At 41.0% G+C, this 12,877-nt stretch overlaps 1 protein-coding gene across 3 annotated transcripts in view; it reads left to right on the top strand.

The window, feature by feature from the left end:
* The first annotated feature begins 280 nt into the window (after window positions 1-280).
* LOC139331318 (dolichyl-diphosphooligosaccharide--protein glycosyltransferase subunit MAGT1-like) overlaps window positions 281-12,877 on the top strand; it is a 74,609-nt gene continuing 62,012 nt past the window's right edge. For all 3 annotated transcript variants that reach the window (XR_011602182.1, XM_070962742.1, XM_070962741.1), the window contains exons 1-4: window positions 281-410; window positions 1,780-1,949; window positions 2,024-2,141; window positions 5,911-6,051. Coding sequence is in view for 2 of the 3 variants with exons in the window: in XM_070962742.1 (XP_070818843.1) it covers window positions 330-410; window positions 1,780-1,949; window positions 2,024-2,141; window positions 5,911-6,051 (510 nt within the window). In the remaining variant the exon portion in view is untranslated. The remainder of the gene's footprint in view (window positions 411-1,779; window positions 1,950-2,023; window positions 2,142-5,910; window positions 6,052-12,877) is intronic.

The following is a 12,877-nucleotide window of genomic DNA, read 5'->3' as shown; positions in this document are numbered from 1 at the left end:
AATGCATCTGCCCTAGTGGATTTCAGTAGGAGCTTAAAGCATTTTGAGGCATTCTATCCTTCTGTGCATTTTTCTCTGTTCAAATCATGGCACAAACAAGTTTATGCTTCAGTTCTGATGGCTCGGTTGGACCTTCAGACTTGGCACAAAGGAGATGACCTAGTCCAGGAGATGGCGGTAATGCAACAGCAGTTCTAAAAAAAAAAAAAAAAAACAAAGCTGAAGAGGAAAAAAAAAAAATAAACGTCAGCTCACTGTGATTGGCTGAGAGGTGACCTGTAGGAAGCTGACAGAAGATTGCGTGAGCAGTGTGAACAGTGTGTTGCAGAATGTGTAGAAAACTTTACGTTTCGCTGTTAGTTCTATTCACTTTCTACAATGATCCTGCTGATGCGCAGAAGAAAAAAGAGGTAACATGCCTTTACTATCATAAAGCGGAGAAAGCTCATAAAGTTTCAATTAGATCTTGCGACGTTTTTAAAGTTAACTCTCGTCCGTGCCAGTCGTAAAAGCTAAGCTAACAGCAACCAGAAACTCGCTAACGTTTGGTTATGTGTGGCACTAAGTAAGGAACTAGCTGTCAACACATTATATTAATTTGATCTTCGATCATAAACACTTGTAACGTTTGCTTAGCCATAGCACTGGTTGTAAACGACGTAGCGTTGGACTAGCTTTTGGCCTTTTTAACGTTAAGTCCAATGTCCAGTGGATAGATCCACTTCACCCATGCCTCAGGACACATTCACTAAGCCGTAGACGTGAGCCAGCTGAACAAAGCAGAAAGTCAGCAGCTGTGCTAGGGCTATCAAGCGCTGCTAACGTTACCAGCAGAGTGGTGTTCAGTCAACACCGCTTCCTGTTTAACTCACTGGAATTTGAAGCTATGCCAGAGTTTCGCTAACATATGTTGCTCTTCTTTTTCTCAATAAGGTTACTTTATTCTTCAATTGTAATTAAAATTAACTCTTTATTTCGTATTTATGATAAGAACAAAGGAATAGTTAGATTCATTAAATACAATTATCCACTATATGGAATTTAACAATGGGAATAGCCTCTAAATTATGCTCCTCCTCAGCCTTTTTAATAATTCAACAATGCACGTTCACTACATTACAGGGCTTTTATTTCAGTGACTCAGTTGAAGGGCCTGAACATGTGTTAGTGGTAAATGGTAGTGAAATTTTGTTATTACACAGCCACAAATAGTGAGAGGATCAAGCCAGTCTGAGTCTTTAATACCACTTAAACATTGTTGATCCTTCCAACAACTGTACATTCTTTCTAGGACGGTCATTATTTAACATTTGAAGCTTCTGTTGAAGTTTCTGAAAGAAGTATCAAATGTTTGCCCTCATATTTTAGAACGTGATCACCCTAAAAAAAAATCCTCCAACGGATAATCAATATAACTCAACTGTTTCGTCAGCATAAATGCACATAGTTATTCATTAAATTTTGGCCTTTACAATGCTCAACCTCCAGTGCTGGATCATGGATCACATGATTTGGAAACAGATACAGATGCCACTGGAATCTAATTCTACAAATAATATATACAGGTAATGTTAGTGTCACCTAATCTTTATCTGCAACTGTGTAGAAATACTAGGTTTAAACAGAATGAATAAATATGTAAAAAAAAAAAAAAAAAAAAAGCTGTTCAGTAAGCAAATTTGAAGCCAGTAGTATCAGGATGGCTCCTGGCTTGTTTCCTCTGTTCTTCTGTTTTGAACCGAACACTAGCAGATGTCTTTGTGTCTGTGTCCTGTGTAGACTCTTTTGTCAGAGAAAGTGACTCAGATGATGGAGTGGACCTCCAAGCGTTCAGTTATCAGGATGAATGGAGATAAGTTCCGTCGCTTTGTCAAGGCTCCTCCCAGAAACTACTCTGTCGTGATCATGTTTACAGCTTTGCAGCCACAGAGACAGTGTGGGGTCTGCAGGTAAGAAGCTGGAGCAACAGGTATAGGCTATTTTAATTCTATTCTATGAGTTTAAATTCATCTTGTAATTTCAGACAAGCTGATGAGGAGTTTCAAGTGCTGGCTAACTCGTGGCGCTACTCCTCTGCCTTTACGAACAAGGTCTTCTTTGCATCTGTCGATTTTGATGAAGGATCAGACGTCTTTCAGATGGTGAGACAACTTCTTTCTCTCCAAGACTGGGTTTTTGCCTTTTGTTTGCTGACAGTCTGCTGTCCATACGCGATGGAGGAGCTGGTTAATAAAGCAAGCTGCTTCAGTCTTTGGTTGGACTGAAAACCTGCAGACCTTCAGTACTCCAGGACTTGATTAGGTTTGAGACATCTAAGCAACACTTTTGCTTTTGAGTAGTGTATTTGCTTTTCTTCTCCACTTTATGGAACCATACCAGAGAAATGTTATGACCCAAATCATATGTATTGTTCATTGGTGCTGACATTTTCCAAACCACAAATACATTCAAAACATCTGCAACAATAAACAGCTAAGGAAGCACTACTTGATTTTGACAGTAATGAAACACAAAGCAGATGCTCAGGATGCACAAGTAGACAAAATACTGTCCGCCAGGGCTGGGCGATATGGCCTAAAAATAAAATCTCAGATTTTTTCACAAAAAACTCAATTTCCGATTTTTTCCAATTTTTTTCCCTACTTTTTAAAGAAGACAATAAGTACAAATGACAGAGATAATTCAAAACAAGTTTTGCTTTTAACTTATCAAAAACTTAAGGTAACCCCTATTTCCCTCTGGGAATTAAAGTGCAAGTTGTTCTTTTGTTATCAAAAATACACTTTGTAGTTTGAAAGGAGACAGACTTGTTTAGGTTCACATTAAAAGCTGCACCATCTTCAAAAATATTAGCAAGAAATTTTCTCATTTCTGAATCTGAAGCAAAATACACAACACTGACTATTTTCAACATCTCTCGCTTCAAACTCTGCCACAACTTACTGGGATACATGGCATGAACGTGCACTGCAACTTACTCTTAACAAAATTCGCTTTTTTTTTTTACAAAGTTGGTCTCTTTCTCACATATATATATTGCACTTTATATAGAAAAAAACAAATAAAGAGCCTCCTCTGAAAGCAAAACTTATGTCATGCATAAAATACTTATATAAACAAAAATGTAGTATAGTGCATTCTAAGCAAATAAATAAAAATCAACTCCATCACTATATATATATATGAACAAAACAAACATCACATTTAGTTGAGGTGCAGGGCATGAGGTCTGTCCATGATGTCTAAAACTTTTATACATTTTTGGCCAGAAAAACCAGCCTGTCCACTGCCTCTGGCTTGAGGCATGCCCTGTTGCATGTAACGACTCCTCCCCCCACTCTGAAAATCCTCTCAGATGGGGCACTTGTCGCAGGGATAGAGAGGTATTTCTTGGCCAGATTACTGAGCCTCAAGAAGTTTGATTCAGGTCTCTTCCACCACTGAAGTGGATCAGTGTTGGGGTCTGCCTCTGACAATAGCAGGTTGCTAGTTCAGCCTCTATTTTTACTGCCTCTGACTGGTCAGAGCTTCGTGCATGATTCCTTTTGAAGAAGGTTGCTAACGTTTTTTTCCTCTTGGGGTCTGGCTGAGGCCTTGCCTCTTCTTGGTCCTCCTGCACAACTGGACCAGGCTGTGGTGAGCTTCTGTCAGTGGGGAAAGACAGCAGTTCATTGACAGCTCTTTATTTGACTTGTTCCACCGTGGCCATGCCCAAGAGTTCATCCTTTACAGGGTCACTGTGAAGGGTCACTGTTTTTCATCAAGGTATCCCAGTATGTTCCTTTTTATTGTTTTAGTGAGCTCTGTGTCATCTTCCTCAGGCTGCAGGAGACTGGTTTTGAACAAATGGATAACTGGTTTAATGTATGAAACACTGACATACATTTCTCCTGACAGTGCATCAGTAAAGTCTTGGAGTGGTTTGATTGCTTTATTTATTGACTCCAAAACCTCAATGTCTTGCCAAGAGGGCACAAGATGGCGGCTTTTCATATCAGACCCCAGGACACGGGCTATAGCCTTCTCCTGTTCCAAGAATCGCTCAATCATTATTTGCTGGGAGCCCCACCTGGTTGGGGACTCTGTCGTTAGCTGATGAGGGGGTAGGCCGAGCTCTGTCGGTGCTTCGCCCAACTCTCTTCTTTTTTTCCAGCTATAGGAAAAAGCAGCGACAACCTTCTTGCAAACTCCAATGGCACAATCTATGCGGGGATCCTTAACACCATTCTCTGTATGAGAGATTTAAAACACAAACAATGACATCACTATTGGGACATTAATAACATTAAAACATATACTGATCCACCTGTCAAAAATGATCAAAAATCAACGCAAAGTTCAAACAGACACAGGCACACATTTAAGCATACATACAGAATCACAAACAGTATATGTTTGTTATTGCTATATGCATATGTGCATTTTATACAGAAATATGAGTGCGCTTAATAAAATAATCCATTCATAATTACTGTGGCTTTATGGATCAAAAAATTGATTAAACAGATATGCCACCTTAATTATTCTTGTTAGGTTACACAAATAGCAACAAATTTTTCCTGGTTTAGTGTATTTTTAATTCTTGTAATAACCCATGTACAGCACTTTTAATTAGAAGAGCTTTAAATGATCAAAATAGTATTATTGTGGATGAGGATAAATGATGGACTACAAAAAAATTATTAATTTATTTGACTTATTGTTAAATTCTTACCAATAGCATTGTGCAGTTTGTGTCCAAAGCACTGGAGGTTGGGCCACTCGTTCACTCTCAGAGCTTTGATGATGTTCCATACCACTGATGATACTATTCCTTTCTTGGGAACAAACGTCTTGCTCTCATTAGGTAGCCATGTTGCTGCTGTGTGTGTGTGCATTTCTGCGAAAGAAACAAAAGGGGAGGGGGGAGGGAGTTCCTGGGCATGGAAGCTCCTGGGGGGCAAAAGGCGCGTTGTAGCAAGAGGAGAAAAAACTCAAATTTTTAATTTTTAAAATCGTCTACAGCAAAAAATTCGAATTAATCAAAAAAAATCGACATATCGCCCTGGCCTACTGTCCACCAAAAAAGAAAATCATGGCAAACTGCTTTCTTGAATTATAAGTTGAAAAGCCGTTTACGTAAAAGTTGCTACATGATTTAGAAACTTGCGTACTACAACACACCACTATGTTCAATCTCTACCATAATTATAAACACAGGCTTCGATTACACTTGTTAGAAGTTGTGCAGCTACATCTTGCTCACTTCCTGAATGGACATGTTCAAACATAATGCATAGCTTTCAACATTAGGATGAGAAAATAAGGGGAAATTTCCCAGTGCACCGCTCTGGGCTGTCCCACCACCCTTACCACTGTCCACATACCCCTCACATTTAGAAAAGGGGACCCAGTGAATCCTAAAATCACCATTATGCAACCACTTGCTTTAAAATATCAGAGTAGCAAGGACTGGGTTAACTAGTTCTACACTAAGAAAGTACACTTGGGTTGTCAGAATCAGCTAGCTTGTTGAAAATAAAATGGTGTGCACATCTCTCCATTATATAAGTGAAAACAGAAAAGGGCATATAAATTCAGTTTATTTATGTATTATTTAAAGGATCTGCACTATCAGTTACACGTTATGCTTCAGCTGTGATGTTGAGAGAGGCTACTGGCAAGAGAGATAGATAAATACAGTCATTGATGGAGCATGTTTCTGTACTTTCTGGCCACGCTTGGCAGATTTGTCCCTTTTTCCTCAATGTAATTATACTAAAATCTGTGTGCCATATTTTACAAAAAGCATGATTTTGACCAAGTTTGCTCTTCAGATTTCAGATTTGATAACCAAGTTCTGTCGATTACTATTGAACAGCACTGCAATATACTGAATGTTTTGCATGTATTTTTGTTTTTGTGTTACAGTTAAATATGAACTCTGCTCCAACTTTCCTCCACTTCCCATCCAAAGGGAAACCTCGGCGGTCTGATACCTATGAGCTGCAGGTCAGAGGCTTTGCAGCTGAGCAGCTGGCCAGATGGGTAGCAGACAGGACTGATGTACAGGTAATCTCAAAATACAGTTTTATTATTCAACTCCCATTGCATATTAGGCTTATTGGCAAAATATACAAGCTCAGCTGTTTGCAATAAACAAATTACACAAGAACTGTTTAAGTAGTTTAATGAAACTAATATTACAAGAGTTTTGATCCAAATTCAACACAAAATGCTACTTTTAATGACTACTACAGTCTCAAAATTATTCAACCCCCTCCCTCACCAACACAACCATGGAAAACACTCAAATTATAAATGTAAATAAAAGTGTGAAAATGTAAACAGAGAGAAACCTGAGAACTTTTTTTTTCTGCAGGTTTAGTGCCAGGAAGTTAACAAGCTGATTCACCTTCTGAATAAAATGTTTTCAAATATGTGCAGTGTTTTGTAAACATAGCAGAAACTGAGGTAGACACACAAAAAACAAACATGATAGACAGTACAGTAAGATTGATTGGACAATTATATTTTTATTGCAAATGTGTTACATCTTTTTTTTTTTTTTTTTTTTTAAGAAGCACATTTGAGAGATTTTTATAACCTGGCTTCTCCACAGTGCTCAGTGGAAGCATGTCTTTAGCGATATAATATGCCACTGCCTCCGTTATGTCTTTGTGTCTTTTAGATTATTTGTCATTGGCACTGAAGCAGAGCACCTCTGCATGGTGGTCTGCTGCTTGTGTGGTAGTGCTGCGGTTGCAGATGTTGTTGGACGTTGGCGAATATGGCTGTGCTCCAAAGGGTGAGCGCGGCGAAGGTGGTTAAACAAGTTTGTGGTATTACCGGTCTTGGTGGGGACGACAGTCTTGCATGATTTATAGACCACAATGGTCTGACTATGGTCCGACTTATAAAATCCAAAAAAACTGCTATACTGGCGAGCTGATTTTCCCTGTTTTATCACAATTTCTTCATTTGCTGCAGCACTCACTTTCTATTTGTCGTCTCAGTCCTCATGAAGAATCAAACACGAGACAACGAGATGGCGCAAATGAACTATTGATCAGTGATTACTCCCTACGGTGTTCAGTTACCTGAGAGCGAGTGCCTTTGTTAATGCAGCCAACCTTGCTTCACAACTTCTGGTTTCTTCCGACGAAGAAAAAAAAAAAATTGGATGTTTTATCAAACACATTTTTTATTGATATTGATTACATGTCTATCGCGAGACATATTGTTATCATTTTATCGCCCGGCCCTAAGCCCATCCCTCATGGGCAGTTCAGTAATATTCCTGGGTGTGCCTTTTGCAACCACCTTCTTCAAATCTCACCAGAGATTTCCTATGGGGTTCAAATCAGGCTACTGTGACAGCCACTCTAGAATCTTCCATTTCTTCTTCTGAAACGAAACCTTGGTGTACTTTGAGGTATGTTTGGGATCATTGTCCTGTTGGAAGGTCCAATGATGCCCAAGCTTCAGCTTCCTCACAGACGGCATGACGTTTTTTCCTCAGATTTCCTGATACTCGACTGAATCCATCGTGCCCTCCACGCGCTGCAGGTTTTCCAGTGCCAGAGTTAGCAGAGCAGCCCCAGAGCATCACTGAGCCACCACCATGCTTCATGTAGGCAGGGTGTTCATTACAGCATATGCTTCATTCTTCTTCCTCTAGACCAGGGGTCGGCAACCCGCAGCTCCGGAGCCGCATGCGGCTCTTTCATCCTTATGTTGCGGCTCTGCGTGGCTTGGGAAAATAAATTAGAAGTGTCCGATTGAAGTGTATGTTATTTGTCTCAAAAACGTGTATCATGTCTTCTTATTAAGTCAAAGTTTTTAACTTCTTCCTTCAGACCTTGTGCAATTTTGGTGATCAGCATTCACCTTCTTCAGAGACGTTGACAGCACTTAACGTGTCAGCAGGCAGATTTGACAGCCGGCATGCGTGGAAAGCCCAGCGACACCAAAACTGCAAAATATCAGAACAAAGTATCTTATTTGTATTTGTTCATTTGTTTAATTGTAGTTGTAAATTGTTAGATTATTGTGATCTCGAAATATTAAAATAAAGCTGGCTGACGTAGCCGACAGAGCCGACAGAGATATATGGGTGTCTAAGTTTAAACGCCTGAGAGATGATCTTGAAGATGTTTCCCGTCAGAAGGCAACTCATGCTCAGAATCACAAATGGAGTGATATTGAGAACCTTCCAAGACCGGACAAACTTGTATTTGAAACATGGAATGCCATCCCCGACACCTACAAAAACATGAAGAAATATGCATTCGGAGTCCTGTCGATCTTTGGATCTACATATTCATGTGAGCAGCTATTCTCCACCTTGAACTATGTTAAAAACAAACACCGCTCACACCTCACAGACGGCAGCTTACAGTCCTGCGTAAAGATGAAAGTGACTTCCTACAGCCCTGATTTGCATTTGATTTTTATTTTTTTTGTAAGATTTCAAAATGTGTTCATTTAATAAATAAAATTAAATTTTCTGAAACATGGATGGACTGCATGGATTTCATAAGCAACACTATTTTACAAGTGTAAAGATCTACTCTTTTTGCATGTCAGAGGGACAAATTACATCTGCCAAGGGAGGTCGTCGACGTGGTAGCGTGCATCATGGCCTCCGTTGCGCACCCTGGCTGCGCTCTCCCGGTCGCGTTAAGAGTGCTGGCGGCTCTGACCTTCTTCGCCTTCTTCGTCTTTTCATCATACTGTGGCCTCAGTAGTGGGGATCAGTCAGTCCGTTTTTTCTGACATCATTGAACCGCTTTTTGCATTACGAGCCTGGACCTCCCGGACCAGAATGTCAGTCTCCTCGTGGGAGAAGTTTGGGCGTCGGTCAGTTTCCTGCGTGAGCTCAGTCATCCTCGAAACTTGCCATGTGCCTCGCCAGCGGCTTTTTTTTTTTCTGTGACACTCTTTATGTAGCATTTTCAATACCAGAAAAAACAAGTTGACAACAAGCTGCCAAAGAAACAAAACAAAAACACAGACGAAAACATGGGGGCTCCTCAGTTGATCATCCTATATTTAATGTCCAGTTAATGAGTAGCGTCCTTAATTGTTTTGATAAAAGCAGTCCATTTCTTCCATTTCCTGGAAAAGGTTGATCCTCTAGATCTGAGAGAGAAAGTCATCTTTTCCATTAAACACATTTCCTTCAATCTGTCCATTCATTGGTTAATGCTCGGAGACTCAGTTTTATACCAGCATTTTGTTAAAGCTTTTTTACAAACCATCAACAGTATTTTACATAGATACCAGTCTTTTTTAATAATCACATTTTCGTTTAAGACACAAAAATAGAGGACTGTCACATTGTTAGGAATTGTGTATCCCAAGATCTTTCCCACAGTAATACATACATTACCCCATAAAGTTTGAATTTTTGGGCATAGCCAAAATATATGGGAGTGATCTGCGTTCATGTTTCCGCACTGCCTCCAACACTCTTCTTGTAATTGGGAGAATTTTCTTTTTATAAGAGGTGTAATGAAAAAACGAATCAAGTTTTTCCAGCCAAATATTCTCCACTTCTTTGAACTTGGAGATGAATGCTGTGCACACCACATAGAACACCAATCCTCCTCTGATATTTCTATGTTTAGTTCTTTCTCCCACTTTGCTTTAACGTATCCTGTGTTGATCCCATTCTGTTTCTGAAGGCCTTGATAAATTTTTGAAATTATTTTTCTGTTCTTCTTTTCATAGGCTTCATTCAGAATATCTATCATTGTATTGCCCTCTCTGGATAATGTTGTTTTGATTCTTTTCTCGTAATAATCTCTTATTGAAAAAAATTTTTGTAACTCTCTGAAATTTTTTAAAGAGCCCTCTGTGGGTTAATGTAGATACTGCTGTAATGCCCCTGTCCCACCATCATCTGAATCCAGCATCACTGATTCCTGGTTTGAATCTGGGATCTAGAGCAGGCCAAATTAATAATTTGATATCTCCCTCCATATTGTATTCTTTTACCATCTTGCTCCAGATAACCAGTGTTTGTTTAATAATTTCATTTTTGCTTTGTTGAGCCAATTTGTTTCCTTTGTCCCCTAATGTTGCCTGAATCTGGCAACTTTCCATCTTGGCCTCTATGTCTTTCCATCTTGCCTGATATAGAGGGCAGCATGTACAAACCAGGAACTTAACTTGTGCTGTGTTAAAGTAGCAGCCCCCCCCTCTTCTTTTGGAAGTTGAAGAGTCCTATACCTGACCCTCAGTCTCTTTCCGGCCCAGATAAATCTAGATATAAGTTTGTCCCAGTGTCTGCATTGTGTTTCTGGAATCATCTGTGGGATGGATTGGAAAAGGTATAACAGTCTCGGTACCACATTCATTTTTATTACCTTGATTCGTGTCTCAAAGTCCATGTTAAAGGCTGACCACCTCCTGATATCGGTCTTAATATCCATCCATCCATACATCCATTGTCCTCCGCTTATGCGGGGCCGGGTTGCGGGGGGAGCAGTCTGAGCAGGGACGCCCAGACTTCCCTCTCCCTGGACACTTCCTCCAGCTCTTCCGGGGGGATCCTGAGGCGTTCCCAGGCCAGCGGAGTGACATAGTCACCCCAGCGTGTCCTGGGTCTTCCCCAGGGCCTCCTCCCGGTGGGACATGCCTGGAACACCTCCCTAGGGAGGCGTCCAGGGGGCATCCGATAGAGATGCCCGAGCCACCTCAGCTGACTTCTCTCGATGTGGAGGAGCAGCGACTCTACTCTGAGCTCCTCCCGGGTGACAGAGCTCCTCACCCTATCTCTAAGGGAGCGCCCCGCCACCCTGCGGAGGAAACTCATTTCAGCCGCTTGTATCCAGGACCTCGTTCTTTCGGTCATGACCCAAAGTTCATGACCGTAGGTGAGGGTTGGAACGTAGATTGACCGGTAAATGCCTTGGATACATTGTATTATCTGTTCATGAATCCCTAGTTGTCCTAAAACCTGGTACAGAAAGCTCTAGTTGACACAGTCAAAGGCCTTTTCAGCATCAAGGCTTACTAGTACTGCTCTCAGGCCCTGTTTTTGGATCTGATCTACTCTGTGGAGGATACGTCTAATGTTATCCTGAGCCTGCCTGCCTGTAATAAAAACCTGACTGATCTTCATCTATCAAGTCAGACATAAAATTCTCGAACCTTTTGGAAATTATTGAATTAAAGATCTTGTAATCCACAATTAGAATTGAAATAGGTCTATAGGATTCACAGAGTTCTTTATTGTTGCCTTGCTTTGGAATAACTAAAATTATGGCCTCTTTCCAAGAGGGGGGCAGTTTGTCAGTTTGTCTGTCAGAGTCAGATTGAAAGAATTCAGAAGTAACGGGGTTAATTCCTCCCTAAATATTTTATACCACTCACTGGGGAATCCATCACTACCTGGTGTTTTATTTGACTTTAATCTGCTAATTGTGGCATCTAGTTCTTTTTTTGTTATGCTGGAAATTAATTTTTTATTTTGCTTGAGCGTGTGCTTGAGACAGGGGGCTCTATTTTCGTCCCCCCCGCTGGTGGGGTGCAGGGTGTGCATCCCATGCAGTGGTATTTTCGTACAGCGCAGGCGGGCGCGCAGCGCACTTGGTATTTTGGTAAACCGAGGTGTACAGAGGTGCGCCAGGATGGGCGTTGCAGCGCAGTAGGGGGAGGTGTCCGCATAATCAGCCAGCGCATTTGGATTTTCATCCCATTTCGGTCTTCGCTGGCGGCACAAAAGTGCACTGAAAGCTCGCCACCCCAGTACTGGTCAACTCTGTGCGCCAGTGGCACACTAACGTGCAAGTGGATTTTCATAAACCGGCGGAGTCGTGCGCTCACGTCACCAACACCTCACAGGCAGGTTTCCACAGTGTCTGGCATTTCACTGTGATCAATAATTAGTAACAGCCACGATTCAGTGCAACTATCTGAGTCAGCACATACATTCAGACCTAAATTTATATATTTTGATCAGTATCTCATCTGACGACATCGCAAGCACGTTTGGCACACATAATGGTCACCCCCCCCTCACCGAATGTATAGGTGAAACAGGGATGCAAACTAGTCAATTAATGTCGCTGTGCCAACCAGAAACAGCTGTGGCATCCTACAGAGCATATATATTGGATCTATCTCAGAGCACTCGAGAGGCAGAGAGAGACAGACACATGGAAAAAATGTAAGTGATGATCGTTGTCCGCTATTACCCACGTCATTTCATTCCAAATACAAATGTTACCATAGTAATGCTTAACATTATCTACAAAGATGGAGTACAATATTGCTTTGAGGAGGAGGAGGAGGAGGAGGAGGAGGAGGATTTACCATCCAAGGACCTCATATTTAGACATGAGTGACATCAGTCTCCTCCTGGGAGACACTTTCCTGCGCGGGCTCAGTCATCCTCGAAACATGTCATGCACCTTGCCAGCGGCGTTGTTAAAGGTGAGACGAGGAGCTGCTGTGATTGGTGAAGATTTGACTCGGCTGTGTCAAACCCACCCACCCTCTTGACTTCGGATGTCATTTATCTGCCGTCTCACACTCATTATTTGTAGAAAAGCTGGTTCATTTTTATTTTTTTATTTTTATGTTGCTGTTCCAGTGTTATTAGTTGTTTAACCAACTTCTTATAGTCTGCCTCTCTAGTCGTTTTTTGGTAGGCTGCCCTCGCTATTAACCTCCCTCTCATTACAGCTTTAACCGTGTCCCATAGCATGGTAGAATCCACTGGGCTGTCCAAGTTGACCTCTGTGCAGCGTTTAATTTCAATCTTAACCTCCTCCTGTGTTTTTCGGTTATTCAGCATACCTACATTTACATTTTCCTCAATTTTTCGTGTCCTTGCTGAGTTAAATGCATTTCTTGATTGATTGACTTGACTTGATTTTTTTCTTTC

The sequence above is a fragment of the Chaetodon trifascialis genome, chromosome 5 (genome assembly GCF_039877785.1).
Source record: "Chaetodon trifascialis isolate fChaTrf1 chromosome 5, fChaTrf1.hap1, whole genome shotgun sequence".
Lineage (NCBI taxonomy): Eukaryota > Metazoa > Chordata > Actinopteri > Chaetodontiformes > Chaetodontidae > Chaetodon > Chaetodon trifascialis.
This window is presented reverse-complemented; position numbering and strand designations above follow the sequence as displayed.